Below are 24,052 nucleotides of genomic sequence, written 5' to 3' on the forward strand. Positions count from 1 at the left end.
AGACGCGTGCTCCACGCGTACGCGTGGGTTGCGTAGAGAGGGAGGCGACGCGTAAATGTCGGTCACGCGTACACGTGACCGTGTTTGTGCTACTCGCGTGAAGGCAGCCTCGCGCATGCATAACTTTCTGTTCACTCTAAGTTGTGACCCAACGTTGCATACGAGACGTGCGCGCCAGGCACGCGCACGCGTGATTGCTCAGAAAATGAAAACGAGGTGCACGCGTCAGGGACGCGTACGCATGGGTAATTTTGTGCCTCTAGCACAGTGCCAACACCAGGCCATCACAACTTTCGGCCAATACACCTTTTACATCGATTTTTCAGGACCACGCGTGTGCGTCATTAATGCATATGCATGAAATGCCAAAATCTCAAGTGGCACGTACGCGTGGAGTACGCGTACGCATGATGATGCTTGTGCGATTGGCACACTTTTTGCACTGCTCCCACGCATCTTTTTGCCACTTTTTTATGAAATATACAGAATGCAGAATACAGATGCTGATGCAGATGTTATGACTGGACACCAATAAAAATAGAATAAAATAAGACTAAGGATAAAATTGAAAGATTGATGAGCGGATAATTTATACGCTTTTTGGCATTGTTTTTAGGTAGTTTTTTGTATGATCTAGTTACTTTTAGGGATGTTTTCATTAGTTTTTATGCTAAATTCACATTTCTGGAATTTACTATGAGTTTGTGTGTTTTTCTATGATTTCAGGTATTTTCTGGCTAAAATTGAGGGACCTGAGCAAAACTCTGATAGGAGGCTGACAAAGGACTGCTGATGCTGTTGGAATCTGACCTCCTTACACTCGAAATGAATTTTATGGAGCTAATAAACTCCATATGGCGCGTTCTCAACGGCTTTGGAAAGTAGACATCCAGAGCTTTCCAGCAATATATAATAGTCCATACTTTATTTGTGATTAGACGATGTAAACTGGCGCTCAATGCCAGTTCCATGTTGCTGTCTGGAGTCAAACGCCAGAAACACGTCACGAACCGGAGTTGAACGCCCAAAACACGTTACAACTTGGCGTTCAACTCCAAAAGAAGCCTCAGCTCATGGATAGATTAAGCTCAGCCCAAACATACACCAAGTGGGCCCTGGAAGTGGATTTATGCATCAATTACTTACTTCTATAAACCCTAGTAGCTAGTCTAGTATAAATAGGATAGTTTACTATTGTATTAGACATCCTGGATCCTGAATTGTATTTTTGATCCTGTGATCACGTGTGGGGGCTGGCCATTCGGCCATGCCTGAACCTCTTTCACTTATGTATTTTCAACGGTGGAGTTTCTACACACCATAGATTAAGGGTGTGGAGCTCTGCTGTACCTCAAGTTTCAATGCAATTACTATTATTTTCTATCCAATTCGATTTATTCCTGTTCTAAGATATTCGTTGCACCTCAACTTGATGAATGTGATGATCCGTGACACTCATCATCATTCTCACCTATGAACGCGTGTGATTGACAACCACTTCCGTTCTATCTTAGACCGGGCGCATATCTCTTGGATTCCTTAATCAGAATCTTCGTGGTATAAGCTAGAATTGATGGCGGTATTCATGGGAATCCAGAAAGTCTAACCTTGTCTGTGGTATTTCGAGTAGGATTCCGAGATTGAATGACTGTGACGAGCTTCAAACTCCTGAAGGCTGGGCGTTAGTGACAGACGCAAAAGAATCACTAGATTCTACTCCAACCTGATTGAGAACCGACAGATGATTAGCCGTGCTGTGACAGAGCATTTGGACCTTTTTCACTGAGAGGATGGGATGTAGCCATTGACAACAGTGATGCCCTACATACAGCTTGCCATGGAAAGGAGTAAGAAGGATTGGATGAATGTAATAAGAAAGTATAGATTCGGAAGGAACACGGCACCTCCATGCACCTATCTGAAATTCCCACCATTGGATTACATGAGTAACTTTATCTTTATTTCCTATTTATTTTATTTATCTTTTGAATATCTAATCCAATCATATTTGAATCAGCCTGACTGAGATTTACAAGATGACCATAGCTTGCTTCATACCAACAATCTCTGTGGGATCGACCCTTACTCACGTAAGGTATTACTTGGACGACCCAGTACACTTGCTGGTTAGTTGTGCAGAGTTCTGATAATGAGAGCACCAAGTCTTTGGAGCCATTATTGATGATCACAATTTCGTCCACCAAGTTTTTGGCGCCGTTGCCGAGGATTGTTCGAGTATGGACAACTGACGGTTCATCTTGTTGCTCAAATTAGGTAAATTTCTTTTCAAAAAGTTTTCAAAAAAAATTTTCAAAAAAAAATTTTCTTTATTTTCATTTTTCTAAAGAATATTTTTGAAAAAAATAATAAAAAATGCAAAAAATTAGAAAATCATAAAAATCAAAAATATTTTGTGTTTCTTGTTTAAGTCTTGAGTCAATTTTTAAGTTTGGAGTCAATTGCATGCTTTAAAAATTTTTCTTGCATTTTTCGAAAATTCATGCATTCATGGTATTCTTCATGATCTTCAAGTTGTTCTTGACAAGTCTTCTTGTTTGATCTCGATGTTTTCTTGTTTTGTGTTGTTTGTTATTTTTCATATGCATTTTTCGTTTGTTAGAGTCCATGCATTAAAGATTTCTAAGTTTGGTGTCTTGCATGTTTTCTTTGCATCAAAAATTTTTCAAAATTATGTTCTTGATGTTCATCATGATCTTCAAAGTGTTCTTGATGTTCATCTTGACATTCATAGTGTTCTTGCATGCATCATGTGTTTTGATCCAAAATTTTCATGTTTTGGGTCATGATTGTGTTTCTCTCTCTCCTCATAAAAAACTCAAAAAAAAATATCTTTTCCTTAGTTCCCTCCAAATTTTCGAAATTTTGGGTTGACTTGGTCAAAAATTTTTAAAAATTAGTTGTTTCTTACAAGTCAAGTCAAATTTTCAACTTTAAAAATCTTATCTTTTCAAAACTTTTTCAAATCAAATCTTTTTCATTTTTATCTTATTAAATTCGAAAATTTCAAAATATTCTTTCAAAAAAATCCTTTTTCTTAATTTTATTTCAAAATTTCGAAATTACACTAATAATTAATGTGATTGATTCAAAAATTTGAAGTTTGTTACTTTCTTGTTAAGAAAGGTTCAATCTTTAAATTCTAGAATCTTATCTTTTAGTTTCTTGTTAGTTAAGTAATTAATTTTGATTTTTAAAAAAAATTAAAAGTTAAAGTTTTTTTTCAATCCTATCTTTTTTATCATATCTTCTTATGTTATCTTTTTATCATATCTTTTCAAAATTTTATCTTTTTCAAATATTTGATTTCAAAATATCTTATCTAACTTCTTATCTTCTTATCTTTTCAAATTTGATTTTAATATCTTTTTCAACTAACTATTTGACTTTTTGTTTGTTTCTTATCTTTTTCAAAACCACCTAACTACTTTTTCCTCTCTAATTTTCGAAAATATTTCATCCCTTTTTCAAAAATTCTTTTTAATTAATTAATTGTTTTAATTTTAATTCTAACTTATCTTTTATTTTCAAAAATCATTTAACTTCTTTTCAAATTTATTTTCGAAATTTCTTCCTTCTCCCCTTCTTCTATTTATTTATTTATTTACTAACACTTCTCTTCACCTCTCTTCATCTCAAATCACTGCCCCTACCTATTCATTCTTCTTCACTCCTATTCCCTTTCTTCTTCTACTAACATAAAGGAATCTCTATACTGCGACATAGAGGATTCCTCTTTTTTTTCTTGTTCTCTTCTTCCCTATATGAGCAGGAACAAGGAAAAAGGCATTCTTGTTGAAGCTGATCCTAAACCTAAAAGGACTCTGAAGAGGAAATTAAGAGAAGCTAAATTACAACAATCCAGAGACAACCTTTCTGAAATTTTCGAACAAGAAAAGGAGATGGCATCCGAACCCAACAACAATAATGCAAGAAGGATGCTTGGTGATTTCACTAAACCAACTTCCAAATTTGATGGAAGAAGCATCTCAATTCCTGCCATTGGAGCAAACAATTTTGAGCTGAAACCTCAATTAGTTGCTCTAATGCAACAGAACTGCAAGTTTCATAGACTTCCATCTGAAGATCCCAATTTTTAACTGAGTTCTTGCAAATCTGTGAGACTGTAAAGACGAATGGAGTAGATCCTGAAGTCTACAGGCTCATGCTTTTCCCTTTTGCTATAAGAGACAGAGCTAGAACATGGTTGGATTCACAACCTAAAGATAGCCTGAACTCCTGGGATAAGCTGGTCACAGCCTTCTTGGCTAAGTTATTTCCTCCTCAAAAGTTGAGCAAGCTTAGAGTGGATGTGCAGACCTTCAAACAAAAAGATGGTGAATCCCTCTATGAAGCTTGGGAAAGATACAAACAAATGACCAAAAGATGTCCTTCTGACATGTTTTCAGAATGGACCATGATAGATATATTCTATTATGGTCTATCTGAGTTCTCTAAGATGTCATTGGACCATTCTGCAGGTGGATCCATTCACCTAAAGAAAGTGCCTGCAGAAGCTCAAGAACTTATTGACATGGTTGCAAATAACCAATTCATGTACACTTCTGAGAGGAATTCCGTGAATAATGGGACGCCTCAAAGGAAAGGAGTTCTTGAAATTGATGCTCTGAATGCCATATTGGCTCAGAACAAAGTGTTGACTCAGCAAGTCAACATGATCTCTCAAAGTTTGAATGGATGGCAAAATTCATCCAACAGTACTAAAGAGGCAGCTTCTGAAGAAGCTTATGATCCTGAGAACCTTGCAATGGCAGAGGTTAATTACATGGGTGAACCTTATGGAAACACCTATAATTCATCATGGAGAAATCATCTAAATTTCTCATGGAAGGATCAACAAAAGCCTCAACAAGGCTTTAATAATGGTGGAAGAAACAGGCTAAGCAATAACAAGCCTTTTCCATCATCTTCTCAGCAACAGACAGAGAATTCTGAGCAGAGCCCCTCTAACTTATCAAACATAGTCTCTGATCTGTCTAAGGCCACTCTAAGTTTCATAAGTGAAACAAGATCCTCCATTAGAAATTTGGAGGCACAAGTGGGCCAGCTGAGTAAGAAAATTATTGAAACTCCTCCCAGTATTCTCCCAAGCAATACAGAAGAGAATCCAAAGGGAGAGTGCAAGGCTATTGATGTAATCAATATGGCCGAATGCACAAAGGAGGAGAAGGACGAAAATCCTAGTGAGAAAGACCTCCTGGGACGTCTCTCAAACAAGAAGGAGTTCCCTATTGAGGACTTAAAGGAATCTGAGGCTCATATAGAGATCATAGAGATTCCACTAAATCTCCTTCTGCCATTCATGAGCTTTGAAGACTACTCTTCCTTAAAAGAGGATGAAGATATGACTGGAGAGTAAGTTGCTCAATATCTAGGAGCCATCATGAAGCTGAATGCCAAGTTGTTTGGTAATGAGACTTGGGAAGGTGAACCTCCCTTGCTCAATAGTGAACTAGATACATGGGTTCAGAAAATCTTAGCTCAAAAGAGACAAGATCCTAGCAAATTCTCAATACCCTGTACCATAGGCACCATGACCTTTAACAAGGCTCTGTGTGACTTGGGGTCAGGGATAAATCTTATGCCACTCTCTGTAATGGAGAAACTAGGGATCATTGAGGTACAGCCTGCCTTATTCTCATTACAATTGGCAGACAAGTGAGTAAGACAAGCTTATGGATTAGTAGAGGACATGTTAGTAAAGGTTGAAGGCCTCTACATCCCTGCTGATTTCATAATCTTAGACACTAGGAAGGAAGAGGATAATGCATCATCCTTGGAAGACCTTTCCTAGCCACAGCAAGTGCTGTAATAGATGTTAACAGAGGAGAATTAGTCCTTCAATTGAATGGGGACTACCTTGTGTTTAAGGCACATGGCCATCCCTCTGTAACAAAAGAGAGTAAGCATGCAAAGCTTCTCTCAGTACAGAGTCCAAAAGAGCCCCCACAATCAAACTCTAAGTTTGGTGTTGGGAGGCCACAACCAAACTTTAAGTTTGGTGTTGAGAAGACCCCACATTCAAACTCTAACTTTGGTGTTGGGAAACCTTCATTATGCTCTGAACTTATCTAAGGCTCCATGAGAGCCCACTGTCAAGCTAGTGACATTAAAAGAGCGCTTGTTGGGAGGCAACCCAATTTTTTTATTTATCTAATTTTATTTTTATTGTTATTTTGTGTTTTAGTAGGTTCATGATCATGAGGAGTCACAAAAAAAATATTAAAATTAAAAATAGAATCAAAAACAGCAGAGGAAAAATCACACCCTGGAGGAAGGACTTATTGAGGTTTAAACGCCAGTAAGGTGCATCTGGCTGGTGTTTAACGCCAGAACAGAGCATGGATCTGGCGCTGAACACCAGAAACAAGCAACATCCTGGCGTTTGAACACCAGGAATGTGCCATGAGGAAAGCTGGCGCTGAACGCCAGTAACAAGCATGGAACTAGCGTTCAACGCCAGAACATGCTACACATGGGCGTTGAACGCCCAGAGTGTGCACCATTTCGGCGTTTAAACGCCAGAATGGTATGCTCAGGCATTTTACATGCCTAATTGGTGCAGGGATGTAAATCCTTGACACCTCAGGATCTGTGGACCCCATAGGATCCCCACCTAACATATTCCCACCTTACCTCCTAATTAATCCTATAACACACTTTCCCAATTACCTCTTCACCACTTACATCCATCCATCCTTCCCACCCAAACCCACCCTACATGGCCAAAACACAACATCTCTCCCTCTCCCCTATATCTTCTTCTCCTTCTTCTATTCTTTCTTCTTTTGCTCGAGGGCAAGCAACATTCTAAGTTTGGTGTGGTAAAAGCATAGCTTTTTTGCTTTTCTTGCTTTTCCATAACCATTGATGGCACCTAAGGCCAGAAAAACCTCAAAAAAAAAAAGAGAAAAGAAAGAGAAGAGAAAAGAGAAGACAAAAGCTTACACCTCTGAGTCATGGGAGATGGAGAGATTCAGCTCAAGGATCCATAGCTCAGTAGAAGAGCATTTGACTGCACATCAAGAGAGCATGAGAAATTCTCTCATCAAGAAATCCCTAAGATACCTCAGGGGATACATGTTCCTCCACATAATTATTGGAAGCAACTAAGGATAGGAACACCAAAATCACTAGGGATCATGTAACAGAAGCAATGAAGAGACATAAAGGAGCTCAAAAATCACCATTGGACCTTCAAAAGGTGCCTCCCTCACTAAGGTGGACTCATTCCTTAACTTCCTTGTTCTTATCTATCTATTTTTCGGTTTTTTATGTTATATGTTTATCTATGTTTTGTGTCTCTACTTCATGATCATTAGTAGTTAGTAACTATGTCTTAAAGCTATGAATAAATTCCATTAATCCTTTACCACTCTTAAATAAAAAATATTTTTAATTCAAAAGAACAAGAAGTACATAAATTTCGAAAATTATCCTTGAATTTAATTTAATTATATTGATGTGGTGACAATACTTTTTGTTTTCTGAATGAATGCTTAAACAGTGCATATTTTTGATCTTGTTGTTTATGAATGTTAAAATTGTTGGCTCTTGAAAGAATGATGAACAAAGAGAAATGTTATTGATGATCTGAAAAATCATAAATTTGATTCTTGAAGCAAGAAAAAGCAGTGAAAAAGCAAAAGCTTGCAGAAAAAAAAAACAAAAAAACAAAAAAAAATTGCGAAAAAAATAGAAAGAAAAAGAAAAAGCAAGCAGAAAAAGCCAATAGCCCTTAAAACCAAAAGGCAATGGTAAAAAGGATCCAAGGCTTTGAGCATCAATGGATAGGAGGGCCCAAGGAAATAAAATTCAGGCCTAAGCGGCTAAATCAAGTTGTCCCTAACCATGTGCTTGTGGCATGCAAGTCCAAGTGAAAAGCTTGAGACTGAGTGGTTAAAGTCGTGATCCAAAGCAAAAAGAGTGTGCTTAAGAGCTCTGGACACCTTTAACTGGGGACTCTAGCAAAGCTGAGTCACAATCTGAAAAGGTTCACCCAATCATATGTCTGTGGCATTTATGTATCCGGTGGTAATACTGGAAAACAAAGTGCTTAGGGCCATGGCCAAGACTCATAAAAGTAGATGTGTTCAAGAATCAACATACTTAACTAGGAGAATCAATAACACTATCCGAAATTCTAAGTTCCTAGAGAAGCCAATCATGCTAAACTTCAAAGGAAAAAGTGAGATGCCAAAACTGTTCAGAAGCAAAAAGCTACAAGTCCCGCTCATCTAATTAGAATTAATATTCATTGATATTTTTGGATTTATAGTATATTCCCTTCTTTTTATCCTAATTTATCTTCAGTTGCTTTAAGTTTGGTGTTGTGATGAGCGGAAAATTTATACGCTTTTTGGCATTGTTTTTAGGTAGTTTTTAGTATGATCTAGTTACTTTTAGGGATGTTTTCATTAGTTTTTATGCTAAATTTATATTTCTGGAATTTACTATAAGTTTGTGTATTTTTCTATGATTTCAGGTATTTTCTGGCTGAAATTGAGGGACCTGAGCAAAACTCTGATAGGAGGCTGACAAAGGACTGCTGATGCTGTTGGAATCTGACCTCTCTGCACTCAAAATGGACTTTCTGGAGCTACATAACTCCAAATGGCACGATCTCAACGGCGTTGGAAAGTAGACATCCATAGCTTTCCATCAATATATAATAGTCCATACTTTATTTGTGATTAGACGACATAAACTGGCGCTCAACGCCAGTTCCATGTTGCTGTCTGGAGTCAAACGCCAGAAACACGTCACGAACCGGAGTTGAACGCCCAAAACACGTTACAACTTGGCGTTCAACTCCAAAAGAAGCCTCAGCTCATGGATAGATTAAGCTCAGCCCAAACATACACCAAGTGGGCCCTGGAAGTGGATTTATGCATCAATTACTTACTTCTATAAACCCTAGTAGCTAGTCTAGTATAAATAGGATAGTTTACTATTGTATTAGACATCCTGGATCCTGAATTGTATTTTTGATCCTGTGATCACGTGTGGGGGCTGGCCATTCGGCCATGCCTGAACCTCTTTCACTTATGTATTTTCAACGGTGGAGTTTCTACACACCATAGATTAAGGGTGTGGAGCTCTGCTGTACCTCAAGTTTCAATGCAATTACTATTATTTTCTATCCAATTCGATTTATTCCTGTTCTAAGATATTCGTTGCACCTCAACTTGATGAATGTGATGATCCGTGACACTCATCATCATTCTCACCTATGAACGCGTATGATTTACAACCACTTCCGTTCTACCTTAGACCGAGCGCATATCTCTTGGATTCCTTAATCAGAATCTTCGTGGTATAAGCTAGAATTGATGGTGGCATTCATGGGAATCCGGAAAGTCTATCCTTGTCTGTGGTATTTCGAGTAGGATTCCGAGATTGAATGACTGTGACGAGCTTCAAACTCCTGAAGGCTGGGCGTTAGTGACAGACGCAAAAGAATCACTAGATTCTACTCCAACCTGATTGAGAATCGACAGATGATTAGCCGTGCTGTGACAGAGCATTTGGACCTTTTTCACTTAGAGGATGGGATGTAGCCATTGACAACGGTGATGCCCTATATACAGCTTGCCATGAAAAGGAGTAAGAAGGATTGGATGAATGTAATAAGATAGTAGTGATTCGGAAGGAACACGGCACCTCCATGTACCTATCTGAAATTCCCACCATTGGATTACATGAGTAACTTTATCTTTATTTCCTGTTTATTTTATTTATCTTTTGAATATCTAATCCAATCATATTTGAATCATCCTGACTGAGATTTACAAGATGACCATAGCTTGCTTCATACCAACAATCTCTGTGGGATCGACCCTTACTCACGTAAGGTATTACTTGGACGACCCAGTACACTTGCTGGTTAGTTGTGCGGAGTTGTGATAAAGTGTGATTCACGTTTGAGAGCACCAAGTCTTTGGAGCCATTATTGATGATCACAATTTCGTCCACCAAAGATCATACCGTGGTGGGTTGTCTCCCACCTAGCACTTTTAGTTATTATCCTTAAGTTGGACATTGGATGAGCTCCCTATTATGGTGGCTTATGCTTGAACTTGTCCAAGAATCTCCACCAATGTTTGTGCTTCCAGTAACATCCGGGGTCCCAAATTAGACACATAAAGTCTTCAAGCAAGTTGAAGTAAGTGACAAGGCCCCAAAAGTGTTGGTTGCTAGAATGAATTCTGGCGTACCAAACCTTGCTCTTGCACCCGTCTTCTTGTTGATCATCATAATTGCATCCGGGTGGTAAGCAATCTGAATTCTCACTAAGGTATCCAATGAGCTTCTTAGACCCATACAATTTAGTATTCTTCCAACCATGATAATTCAGCCGTGAGCTTCCTACTACAATGAACCTAGGATTGTGTTGCTAACCACTAACCATCTCCCTTTTACTCTTATAGCCACAAAGAGCTCTAAGTTGCTCATCTGTCTCAAGTAAAGCATATTCAAGTGGGCTAATTAAGCTTAGAGATGAGAGATTTACCCACTTGAACAAAGGGATGGATGGTGATGGCTTTGGGGGAGAGGTCTCCAACAACCTTGGCAAGGTGATCTCCAGCTCCATTCCCATGGGCTCTTCTTTGACAACTTCCACCTCTTTGCAAGCTTCTTCAATATCAACCTCTTCTTCTTGGTAGCTTTCTTCCAATTTGATCTCTTCTTCATTGTTCACCAAGGGCATGGGAGGTTGTGATTCTTCTTCTTTAATCTCCATGTCAAGTCCAATGGGAGAGGATTCAAATGTAGATAAGAATTCATCAATGATTGAATCCATCTCTTGATCATCCCCTTCAAAGTCTTCAACCATGATATGCCTTGGAGGTTGTACACCCTCCTCAACATCAAATTCAAACTTCTTAGAAGGGGGCTCTATGACTGGGCTTTCCCATGGACGTTTCGCATCTCCTAAGTCTTCGACCACTTCTTCCTCTTCAACGATTATAGCTTCCTCCAATTGTTCCAATACAAAGTCATGCTGCTCATTATCCACTGGAGTTTCTAGCTTCTCCTTCATGCTGTGTTCTTCAGTAGATTCTCCACATGAAGCCATGGGGTTCCTTGAGTGTTCAAACGTTGGGAAGCTAATTGGTTTATCGCTTGCTCCAGTTGATGAAGAGTTGCATGAAGTCAATCCGTTGTTTCCTTGAGACGATCCTTTGATTCTTGTTGCGCTCGGCTATCATAAGTAGGATCATAGTGCTCTTGGATTGATGGATATGGACATGGTGTATATTGAGGTTGTGGTTCTAAGTATGGCTCATAAGGTGGTTGGTATGGTGGATATGGGTTAGCGTCATATGGAGGTGTTTGGTTGTAGGGGGCTTGTGAGTATGGTGGTTCAAAGGTATGTTGGGGAGGCGGTTCATAAGCATATGGTGGGCCTTGTTGGTAACTACAAGGGGGTCCACCATATTCATCATCTTGGTACGCTCCCTAGAATGGCTCTTGACCATAGTAATTTGGTGGAGGTGGGTTGTCACAAAAGGGTCCACCATAACCATTGTCTTGGTATGCATCACAAAATGGTTGTTGGTTATAGCGCATTGGAGGGGGTTGTTGCCAAGAGGGTTGATCAAATCCTTGTGACTCCTCCCATCTTTGATTCTTCCAACCTTGATGCATATTCTCATTATAGCTTCCATTCCTTACAACAACATTGGAACCAAACCTGAAACCAGAGCGGTGAGAATTCATAGTAGCTAAAGAAAATAAAAACTAATAAAAATTAATGAAAATAAACTCCAAAAACTAGAAACACTAACAAAGAAACGAAAAAGCAAATATTTACAATAACCAATAATAAGGCACACGTTTGCAATTCCCCGGCAACGGCGCCATTTTGACGAGAGGACTTTTGCCGGTAAAGAATTTCATAAAAATAATCACGTTGTAAGTATAGTTTCTAAACCAGCAAAGAATCCTTTCGTATAAAAATTTTGTTGTCACAAGTAACAAAACCCCTAAAAAGTAATAACCAAAGTATTTAAACCTCAGGTCGTCTCTCAAGGAATTGCAGGGAGGTATGATTTATTATTGGTTATGGAAAAGTATCTTTTGGATTTTTTGAAAGGTTTGAACAAGGAATTTAGATGGCAAGAAAATAAATTAATAACTAGAAAAACTCTTGGCAAGGTATGACATCTGGAAATCCCATCCTACTTATCCTTATCAGTTGTGATGAGAATTGTTTATTGCTCCCACTTAGTTAACCCTTACTAAATAAAGGAAAGTCAAGTGGACTAATCAGTTTGATTCCTCAAATCCTAGTCAACTCCTATGGAAAGACTAGCGTTAGAGGGATCCAAATCAATCAGCAAATTCCAATTTTCAATCAGCACCGAGTTTGATAACTCAAGTGTCACCAATTACTCAACCAAAGCCAAAGGGGGAAAAATCCAAATTATTTATATCATAATAAAAGAAAGCAATCATAAATCTGAAATACCTCAAATTATATTAAATATAAAATCAAATCTAACATGAGAAATCATAAATCAAAGTAATAGAATAAATAAAAATAGAAGAGAAACCAAAGTAAAGGAACATTGAACCTGGAATGAAGAAGAAGTAAACCTAACCTAAGAGAAATCCTAAATCCTAAAACCTAAGAGAGAGAAGAGAGGCCCTCTCTCTAGAAAACTACATCTAAAACCTAAATTATGAATAATGAATGTTTGTCTCTTGAGTCTCTGCATGTTCCCTTGCTTTAGTCTGTGTTTCTGGGCTGAAAACTGAGTCAAAACACGGCCCAAAATCGCCCCCAGTGTTTTCTATTAATTCTGCAGATCGCGCATGTCACGCGTACGCGTCAGTCACGTGTTCGCATCGCTGGTCGTTTTGGCGTGTCACGCGTTCGCGTCAAGCACGCGCTCGCGTCATATTGCAAAACTCCAATCCACGCGTACGCATCAGGAACGCGCACACGTCACTGCAATTTTCTCCATGTCACACGCACGCGTGAGCCATGCGTGCACTCGCTGGTTATCTCCTTAGTTTCTTGTGTTCCTTCCATTTTTTGCAAGCTTCCTCTCCATCCTCTAAGCCATTCCTGCCCTATAAAGCTTGAAACACTTAACACACAGATCACGGCATCGAATGGTATAAAGGAGAATTAAAATACACAAATTAAATACTTCTAGGAAGCAAGTTTTCAACCATAGATCAAGACTAAGAAGGAGTTGTGAAGCCATGCAAATCATATGAATAAGTGGGTAAAGACTTGATAAAAACTACTCAATTAAACACAAGATAAACCATAAAATAGTGGTTTATCACTCTTAATGAGCTCATTCAGCTTCATTCTAAAGGAGATCAAAAAAGTATTTATTTCCTGAAAAATATAAGGACATTTAATTCAATGTTTTGTTTTACATCAATGGCCTAAAAAATTGACCGTGGGTGAACAATGGGACCGCTCCTCCAATTTTTAAACTCGGGCCTGTGACCAACATTTGCCCAACTATATATCTATGACACAGAAAATGATATTGATAATCGGATAGGCACACTTCGATAATTTCATGCAACCAATCAACACATTTTAGTTATTTTTTATCTGTGAGAGAGAATAACATAAATTTTATTGAATTTTTTTGTACAGTTCCAATGAAGCTATAAATGAGCAAGATAGGAAAATTGTTACAATATTAAGAAACATGCTAGACAAATACAATATTTTGACAAAGAGATTTCGCTGTCCAAGGGATAGGTACCAATAGGAAAATTGCACAAACATAAAGTTTAAGTTGATTAGTAAAAGAACTACAGATGGCAGGACATACAACTTGCCATCCGCATCTGAAGTGCCTGCATTGATTGTTGGTGATGTCAAGCAACTAAGCAAAGATAGAGATATTATTATAGAGAGTCAAACTAGAAAATTCTAACGTATTGATGTTTTTCACCCATCTTATTTAGCCTTGCAGTATTCATTGTTGTTTTTGTATGGGGATGATGGGTTTTGTTTGTTTATTGCAATATTAGATTCTGTCTCTGCTAGGCCTACAAATTAGAACAAAACAATCACTTTACGATAATTCTTTGCTTTTTGACTACAAAAAAGGACGGGTGAATCTCCGTTAATTCTAATATCAAAGAAGATTATTCCAATAGTTTCTGGTGGATGCCTACACAATGGTAGAATCAGAGAGGTTAAATTTCTTTAGGTGTAAACAACCACAGTTGAGGGTTGATAAATACAAATGTCTGCGCAAAAGTCTTATAAACGGAGATGTAGATGCTGCAAGGCTTGGCAAACTTTCCAGTACTTTTACCGGTGGACCTAAGTACATGATGAATAATTGCAAAGATGCATTTGTAATTTACAGATATGCAGGATATCCTAACTATTTTATCACTATGACTTGTATCCTTAAATGGGATGAGATAAAAAGAGAAGTGACTCCCATTGGATTGAAGGCAGAAGACTACCCTGATATATTATGTTGAGTTTTCAAAATCAAGTTTGATGGTTTGATTGATGGCCTAAAATAGGAAAAAATCTTTGGCAAAATTTTGGGATGTAAATCTATGTTTATGTGACACCTTATTAAAATCTTATGTTGTCATGTTTTACTCATTTGTCTTTTTTCAATTTTCAAATTTTTGCACTATAGAATTTCAAAAGAGAGGGCTTCTCTGCATGCACATATCCTTTTATTAATGAGTAACGAGTTCAAGCCACAAACATCAGATGACATAGACAAATATATAACAGTTGAGATTCCTGAAGAAAATGAAAGGCCAAATCTACACAGATCTATTCAAAATTACATGGTACATGGTCCTTGTAGTCCGTACAACAAGAATTAACCTTGCATGAAGAATGGATCATGTTCAAAGTTTTATCCCAAAGAGTTTAGGCAGAAAATACTCATTAATGAAGCCGGATTTCCCAATATAGGCATACTGATAACGCTCGAACTGCGAAAAAAGGGAATGTGTACTAGACAATAAGTTTATTGTGCCGTATAATCTAAAATTGTTGCTCAAGTTCGAGTGCCACATAAATGTGGAATACACATGCTAAACAAGTTCTATTAAGTATCTATTTAAGTATGTACACAAGGGTAATGATCGCATAATGGCTATCCTATACAATGCTGGTGATTCATCAGAAGCCACACAAGTTGTTGACGAAATTAGAAATTACTATGATTGTAGGTACATTTCGGTGAGTGAGACAGTCTGGCGTTTATTTGGATACAAAATTCAAGAGAAAGAACCATTTGTGATTAGACTTCCATTCCATTTGGAGGATGAGCAACCTGTGGTTTATAGTGAAACTTCTAATGTGAATGATATTGTCGAAAGAGCAGTATCTCACAAATCCATATTTTTGGGATGGATGGAAGCAAACATGTCATATCCCTATACTCGAAGTCTGACTTATACTGAGTTTCCAACCAAGTTTGTTTGGAAGGACAATGCTTCAAAGTGGTTTTCTCGAGAGCAAGGCTTTGCAATCGGAAGGTTGACTCATGTACCTGCAGGTAATAATGAGTTTATATTCAATTTTGATCTTATTTATTTGATGATTTAAATTTAAAATCTTAACAACATATACCCCACGTCTATTTTATTTGATTTATCTATACTAGAAAATAAATGTTCAAATAACTTTCAACAGTTATAATCTATACTCTATATATTATGCAAGTCTAGAATTATTCTCTATTTTTTAGAAAAAAATAATTTTATACGCATGTGTAGCTACATAATAATTGAAATCTCGTAGCCTAATCCATTTAGCAACTTAAAAGTGGGATTTTAACCAAATTTTTTGCAGCAAATACCAAAGAATATTACCAATGGCTTCTCTTGAATAATCTTAGAGGATGTATGAATTTTCGAGATATAAAAACAGTAGGAGGAATAATTTATGCTACTTATAGAGATGCATGCTTCGCTCTTGGACTCTTGCAAGATGATAGAGAATTCATGGATGCAATTAAGGAAGCAAGCTCGTGGGCCTCAGGATCATATGTTAGGAGGTTATTTGTCATTCTATTAATATCCAACAATATCTCAAGACCAGAACATGTCTGGGATAGATGTTGGCATGAACTCTCAGATGATATTTTGTATCGACAAAGAACCGTGATGAACATGAGGGGTGAGTTTTTATTAATTGCAATTATAAAAGTCCTTCATTATTGATAATATTTTTAGTTTAATTGAATTTTTAAAGTATCGTATAATATGCAGAATTAACCATGTCAAATGATAAGATTAAGCATAGAGTTAACCATGTCAAATGATAAGATTAAGCAGTTGTGCTTAATGGATATAAACAAGATCTTACATTCCTATGGTAAAACCTTTAAATACTATCCTCCTTTGCCTTTAGCAACTGAAGTTGATAGTTCTTTGTTAACTGAAAGGGTTATCAGGGAAGAGCTAAACTTTAACAGGGATGAGTTAAAGAAAAATGCCTCAGACATATTAGCCATCACAACACCTGAGTAGAAATATACATTCGATAAAATTGTTACAGCTGTGTATTATGATAAAAGGGGTTTTTTCTTTGTGTATGGTCATGGGGGTACTGGAAAAATATTTTTCTAGAACCTTATGTCCGCTAAGATTCGCTCAAGGGGTGATATTGTGTTAAACGTTCTTCAAGTGGTATTGCATCTTTACTTCTTTCCAATGGAAGAACGACATACTCAAGGTTCAAAATATCGCTGAATATAACTGAGGGTTCTGTATGTAACATCAAACCTGGTTTTTCTCAAGCAATACTACTGTTGAAAGCCAAACTTATAATTTGGGATGAGGCTCCAATGGTTAGTAGATACTGCTATGAAGCACTTGATAAATGCTTGGGTGATATCATAAGGTTTTCTCTAACATATAACAAAAATTTGTCCTTTGGAGAAAATTAGTTGTATTAGGTGGAGACTTTAGACAAATCCTTCCTGTCATTCCACGAGGATCGAGACAAGATATCATTCATTCAACCGTGAATTCGTCTTACCTTTGAAAGTTTTGTCAGGTGATCAAACTAACAAAAAATATGAGACTCTCTATAGGGACAACTGCTTTAGATTATGATGAGACAAAGCAATTTGGTGAGTGGTTATTGAAAGTTAGTGATGATCTAATAGGTGACAATATAGATGGTGAAACTGAGATATGTCTTCCAGAAGATATTGTTATTCCTTCTTCGGACCAAACATTTGATGAGTCGGTTCATTTTTCTTATCCAAATATTTTAGAAAACATGTCTTCAAATGATTTTTTCAAAGCAAGAACTATACTAGTTCCGACGCTTGACATCGTTGAAAAGGTCAACAACCATCTAATGGCTATCATTCTTGGAGGGGAAAAATTATATCTTAGTTCGGATTTAATATGTATGGATAAAGGGAATATGGAGAATCAACTAGATCTCTATGGTCCTGAATTACTGAATAGCATAAATTGTTCTGGTTTTCCTTTACATAAATTAATACTCATGGTTGGTGTTCCGGCATGTTTATGAGAAATATTGACCAATCCAGTGGTGTTTGTAATGGCACAAGGTTACAAGTTAGGAAGCTTGGAAATCATGTCATAGAATGTGAAGTCTTAACGGGTAATAACATTGGTCATATTGATTTGATTCCAAGAATGAATATGGTACCAACAAATGAAACTGTCCCAATTAGATTTCAACGAAGACAATTCCCCATAAATAGTATCGTTTGCTATGACAATTAATAAGTCTTAGGGATAAACTTTATCTGATGTTGGATTGTACTTGTCCAAACCAATTTTTACACATGACCAACTATATGTAGCACTTTCAAGAGTTAAGAGTAAGAGATATTTAAAAGTTTTACTTATGAATCACATAGAAATGTAGCAAATTCAACCATCAATATTGTTTATAAAAAATTCTTTAAAAAAATAGATTATAATGTAAATATTTTAATTTTATTTTAAATTATGTATTGAGAAAAATATATAATTATTTCACTTAAAAAAAATATAAAATGATAATTACTCAATATTTTTAAGTTAAACTTTAATTTTGATAATAATTTTATAAATTTTTTAAAATAGTAATTGTTTTGTGTATTTTTTTAAAATATTGAAAAATATATTTTTTATTTTTATAAATTTTTTCGTATTGGGTACGGTTCATACATTAGTTTTTTATAATAATAAATGTTAGCTAATTTTGTAGTATAAACAATATTTTTGTACATAATATATTGTCATATATATTGCACCAACTTTCATATAAATTGTTATTTTTTCATTAAAAAATTTAGTGCTAAATAAAATAAAATTATAACCGTTAAAAATTCAGACAAAATTACGCTACGATCTCAATACAATCTTTGAAAACCATTTTTGTCATAAACCCAATCTTTAGAGGAATTAAAATGAAGTTTATATAAAAGCTTTTTAAGGAAAAGAAAAATTGAAAAAAATAAAAAATTCAGAGATAAAGGGACAATAGACTGAGCGCCGAGAGGATAGAGAAGATATCTTCCCAATCCGAGCTGGCAACGTGTGATGGACCCACATTTTCAAGATACTATGAGAACCCCAAACAGCTGTGTGGACGTAGCTGCTGCCAAATAGAAACCAATGTGGAAACGCACTGCCACGTGGCGCACCGAGGGAGGCAAACTGAGATCGCGCGAAACACCAACCTCTTATCAACAAAACAAAATCCTAGCTCAAAGTTGAATCTCGGTCATTAATGTTTCCTTTCGTTTTCTCCTTCTCTTTCTTTCTCTCTCTTTCTGTTTTCTAAACCTTGCACCGCCATGAACGCCATAGCAACTGCTTCAGCTCTCACTCTGCCAATCTTCTGTAGAACAGCCAAACTTGACAGCAAAAAGGTATGCTTTATTTTATTTTATTTTTTGTAATTTGATTTTGAATTTGAATTTTTTCTTTTGTTTTGCTACTGGCTTTGTACTTTTTTGGTGCTTGTTCTTGAAAATGAAACTAGTCTTTAAAATCTTAAACGAGGTGAAGTTAATTTTAGAAGGTTGCATACTAGACAAGTAGAGGGAAACTTGTTGGGGGAGACTAAACTACACAAAGATTCATGTTAGTTTTTTGTTTTATTTTAATTTTTGGCATGCGATATTGGCGAGAGGTATGTGTGGTATATGCATTATTTCAATCTTTATTGCTGTTATGTAAAAAGGAAATTTCAAAAAAAAAAAATTAGCATGCTGTACTTGTCGTTTTCCCTGTATTTGCCATTGATTACAATTTTCTGATAGCTTTGGCGAAGAATTTGTTGAGGAATCCAGAAATAGAAAGATTTCAAGTACTTTTACTATTTTCAATGCAATTTTTTTTCTTATGGTTCCTTAATCAGTGCCATTATGGGCACTAAAAAGATAACAAATAAAAAATAAATGTTATACCTCTGTAGAAGCTCATTTTGCTGCTGTGTATGAGCTATAGAAAGTTTCTTCTCTGTAAATGCTACAATTTACGGCCTCTTATTTGTAGCTGAGGGAATAATAAGTAGCTTAAATTTCAGTTGGTATATAAAATTTTCAGGGTTTGAAAGGTAAATTCAGCGTGCTTGCTGTATTCGGAGAAGTAGAAAAGAAGAATGCATGGAGTGCAATCTTTGACGTGGAGGATCCGAGATCAAAAGTCCCACATTATAAAGGAAAGTTTTTGGATGTATATCAAGCCTTAGAAGTGGCAAGATATGATCTTCAGTACTGTGATTGGCGAGCTCGGCAAGATGTGCTTACCATCATGCTCCTCCATGAAAAGGTTCCAGTAGTTCACTTATATTATTCTATATACTTTAGAACTAGATTAAATCCCCTATTCATCCTCACCAAAAACATGAGGGACAAAGTAGTCTTTTAGGAGTTGAAACCGTCGTCCGTGAGAGACAAGTTTGTTACCTTTTTCCAGATAGTGAGAGACAAATTCGTCGTTTGAAATTTGTCATTTGAAATCACAAGCTATGGTTTTGTCTTTCTTGTTTTTTGCCAAGGAAGAAATTAAAAGTCTACAGTTTTATTGAAATTTGATGCTTGAAAGGATTATGGCATTTTTTATGTAAATATTGTGAGATTTTGGATAAACCTTGCCATTGGCATGCTGACAATGTCTCCATAAAATATTGGTGTAGGTAGTGGAAGTTCTTAATCCTCTAGCACGCGAATACAAATCAATTGGCACAATGAAAAAGGAGCTAGCAGAGTTGCAAGATGAATTAGCAGAAGCACACAGACAGGTATAAGATGTTAGCAACAAGAGAAAAGTTAGCACAGCTTGAAATTTAGATGCCTTTTGAGCATCAATTTGCTAGGATCTTGTCCATTATATATTAATCTGTTATTTGTTTATTGGAAATGAATAAACCCAGGTCCATGTATCTGAAGCAAGGGTTTCAACTGCTTTAGAAAAACTAGCTTTCATGGAAGAATTAGTAAATGATAGGCTGCTTCAAAGTAGAAGCACAACAGAAGTTTCCGAGGCATCTTCTTCGCCGAGTACATCTGCGAAATCTTTCAATGAAGAAAAGAAAAGGCCGCCCCGAAAAAGCTTGAATGTATCAGGTCCGGTTCAGTCATTCCATCCCAACTTGAAGAATTTCTGGTATCCTGTTGCTTTCACTACTGACCTAAAACATGATACCATGGTAAGTCCATAAGTTCCATATACACTAAAAACAATATCATATATTAGGTTTATTTTTGTGCAATATATTTCAATCATTAAGCACGATTGGAAATTATAATGATTGATGTCAGAAATAGTTTTTCATCAAATAACAGTAAAGCATTTGGAAAATCCTGCGATATTTCTGTTTATATTTTCCGTTTTCTTTTCAATTTACAAGGGAATTGAACTCAAGTTTTATACTCAAATTGCATTCCATTTAGCTACCCTAGTCTATCCCACTCTGATCTGAATGGGAAGTCTTTCAAGTAGTGTTGTGTATCCCCCACTAATCTGAACGGTAAGTCTTACAAGTAGTGTTGCTTCTTTTCTATGTCAGATCCCTATAGAATGTTTTGAGGAACCATGGGTTATCTTCAGAGGGAAAGATGGGAAACCTGGATGCGTTCAGAATACCTGCGCACACAGATCATGTCCTCTACACCTTGGTTCTGTAAATGAGGGTCGTATCCAATGTCCCTATCATGGTTAGTGGTCACTGAGGAAAAATGAATATTTATGCCATTTATTTAGATCACTTGTTGTTTACTAACTTGATTACATCCTAGAAATTATATGCTCTTTTCCTGTTTCGCATAATATATGGGACAAAATATCACATGACATGACCAACCTATTTATGTGCTTTAAAGTTGATGGATTCTTAAATCACATAATGGTTGGATATCAGGTTGGGAGTACACCACCACTGGAAAATGTGAGAAAATGCCATCCACTCGACTGCTTAATGTGAAGATAAAGTCAGTTCCATGTTTCGAAAAAGAGGGTATGATCTGGATTTGGCCTGGCAATGACCCCCCATCAGCCACACTTCCATCTTTATTACCTCCTCCTGGGTTCCAAGTTCATGCCGAGGTATGATGTCAGTTTGATGTATATCCCATTATGTATTGAGATGCAATAAGCAAGAATTCTGATTTTTTAATTAACAAGACTTGATGTGTTTATCTTATGTGGCAGATTGTCATGGAACTTCCAATTGAACATGGGTTACTTTTGGACAACCTTTTGGATCTCGCACATGCCCCGTTCACACACACTTCAACCTTTGCTAAGGGATGGAGTGTCCCAAGGTTTGTTTATAATTTATATACCCTTACAACTAATAGCAATTGTCAAGAGGTAACAAGTGAACGATAAAAGTGATGAAAGAATCAAAATGCCTTCCAGGATGTAATAGCTCAACTCATTTCAACAAATAGATCAAAAAACACCTTTCCTTTCTCCAATTTTACTTAGACTCTTTGGTCTCTAGAAAACACTGCTCAAAAAAGGGAGGAAAAATATAAAGCGAATAATATAAAGAAATGAAATTTTCGTCCTTCGCAAGGATCCGATAACCGAGACTAGTTGTTGCTCCTAAAATTATTTAACCTGTATTGTCAATGCTTTCTCTTGGAAACTTCATTGCAATGTGCTGGAGTGTAATTTTTCATGGGTCGAGGCCTTGTTATCTTGTATAGTCAAGATGCCATGCTTCCATACTTGAATTATGGGCAAACTGAGTGGTTAAGCTTTTTAATTATTACTCACCGCTTTTTCTAGTCAAATATATTTCTGAGTCAATTTGTTTTAATTTGAAATTACAGCTTGGTGAAATTTTTGACACCTGGATCTGGTCTGCAAGGGTACTGGGATCCCTATCCAATTGATATGGAATTTCGGCCACCTTGCATGGTTCTATCGACGATTGGAATTTCAAAGCCTGGGAAACTCGAGGGACAAAACACCAGTCAATGCGCCACACATCTGCACCAACTTCATGTTTGCTTACCATCATCAAAACAAAAAACAAGACTACTGTACAGAATGTCGCTGGATTTTGCTCCTTTTCTAAAGCATGTTCCTTTTATGCAATATCTATGGAAGCATTTTGCAGAACAGGTAAGAGTGCTTCTCAAATCTTTAATAGTTAATCATGTTTGAGCCAGATAGACAGAATTAATTCCCTAATGGGACAAAAATAGATTTTATCATGGAAGTCCTTATACTTTGTGGTATTTAAGGTCCAAAAGGATGCAACAAAAATATGGAACTAGTATGTAGTATTTATGTATGACATTCCAAAACACAATTCTCTGCTTATAAATCACAATTGATCGAATTCCTTTCGGAAAAAAAATTAATAAATTGGTGATTGAATTCTTTTTTTGGGGGGGAAAAAAGGAAAAAGGAAAAAACTATTGGTTAGAGAAGCATTCATTCCAGGGAAACAAATAGGTTCTTAATTATTAACTTTTTCAGTTTTCTTCTACACTAATGGACTATGGCTATTTATGTACGCAAGCAATTTACACAATGCATGATTAATTTTTCCATCTACTGTTCTGATTAATCTTAGTTTTAACTTTGCTTGCTGATCTGTTGATATTTCTCATTCAAGGTTTTAAATGAGGATCTACGGTTAGTGCTGGGTCAGCAAGAGCGGATGAACAGTGGTGCAAATGTATGGAATTGGCCGGTATCGTATGACAAGCTTGGGGTAAGGTACAGAATATGGCGAGATGCCGTGGAGCGAGGAGCGAAACAGCTACCCTTTAGTAGATAGACCTATAATAACAAGTTAAACTAAGCATTATTAATCTAAAAGTCAGGGATGCTTCTTAGATCCACAACATGGATACTTTTTCTCTCTTTTAATGTCAAGGCTCTTGGACAACTCTGCATCAAAAAAGGCCTTTAAGGTGATACTGTCGGCTGCTGTCTCCTCCATCAACATCAAAAAGGCCATCCGGGAACTGTTAAAATTGTTCAGAGGTTGTCTTTCTAAAATGGCAGGACTGTGTACCGTTGAGTCTTGACCGACCTTTTCTTTTGGAGTTTTGTACAGTATCAAATCCATTTTTCTCCTCTGATATATCTTCACCATTTCAGATGGTGCCTTTATCTCACACCCTTTGTTAATAAAGGGTTTGTACTTTGTTGTATGAAACATCATTTTAGTCCAATATTAATTCAGAATACATGATTGTTTTGGGGGCTAAAGAATTTTAATATGGAAAAAAGAGGTGAGCTTTACTTGGAAATGGAGTTTTTTTTGTGTATATATAGGTGGGTAGACGTTGGAGAGATTGCGTGCTAACTTAGTACACAGCATCCATGATTGACACATGGCGGGCAACCTTAGTACACAGCACTCTGCGTGTTGGACACGTGTTAGGCATGGAGGCAACACACATCCTATGTGTTGGACAAGTGGCAGATGCTGGTTGGATGGCTTTGCAATAGGAGCTCATTATCATTTTACTACATTGCAAGAGAGGTGTTTTCCTCTACTGTTGGTGTCATGGAGCGCACTGCAAATATAGTAGTTTACCAC

The 24,052-nt window shown here is 36.7% G+C and overlaps 2 protein-coding genes across 2 annotated transcripts; both read left to right on the forward strand.

Moving 5' to 3' along the window:
• The first annotated feature begins 17,086 nt into the window (after positions 1–17,086).
• LOC140174371 (uncharacterized) lies at positions 17,087–17,554 on the forward strand. Its single transcript, XM_072198816.1, has one exon. The coding sequence runs from the start codon at positions 17,087–17,089 to the stop codon at positions 17,552–17,554; it is 468 nt and encodes a 155-aa protein (XP_072054917.1).
• A 1,075-nt stretch (positions 17,555–18,629) lies between these two features.
• Positions 18,630–23,718, forward strand: LOC112703150 (chlorophyllide a oxygenase, chloroplastic). Its single transcript, XM_025754479.3, has 9 exons — positions 18,630–18,908; positions 19,588–19,812; positions 20,180–20,284; positions 20,417–20,692; positions 21,053–21,200; positions 21,404–21,588; positions 21,694–21,806; positions 22,323–22,617; positions 23,117–23,718. Exons 1-9 carry the CDS (start codon positions 18,834–18,836, stop codon positions 23,279–23,281), a joined length of 1,587 nt encoding a protein of 528 aa, XP_025610264.1. The 5' UTR covers positions 18,630–18,833; the 3' UTR covers positions 23,282–23,718.
• Positions 23,719–24,052: the final 334 nt, after the last annotated feature.

Source organism: Arachis hypogaea, chromosome 7 (genome assembly GCF_003086295.3).
Source record: "Arachis hypogaea cultivar Tifrunner chromosome 7, arahy.Tifrunner.gnm2.J5K5, whole genome shotgun sequence".
Lineage (NCBI taxonomy): Eukaryota > Viridiplantae > Streptophyta > Magnoliopsida > Fabales > Fabaceae > Arachis > Arachis hypogaea.

Excerpts from the sequence above, each read along its gene's own strand:
- LOC112703150 (XM_025754479.3), top strand. The coding sequence starts at position 18,834 with ATGAACGCCATAGCAACTGCTTCAGCTCTCACTCTGCCAATCTTCTGT. Across the intron at positions 21,589-21,693 it reads GGTTCCAAGTTCATGCCGAG|ATTGTCATGGAACTTCCAAT; the intron begins GTATGATGTCAG and ends CTTATGTGGCAG. Across the intron at positions 22,618-23,116 it reads GGAAGCATTTTGCAGAACAG|GTTTTAAATGAGGATCTACG; the intron begins GTAAGAGTGCTT and ends TTCTCATTCAAG.
- LOC140174371 (XM_072198816.1), top strand. The coding sequence starts at position 17,087 with ATGAGACTCTCTATAGGGACAACTGCTTTAGATTATGATGAGACAAAG.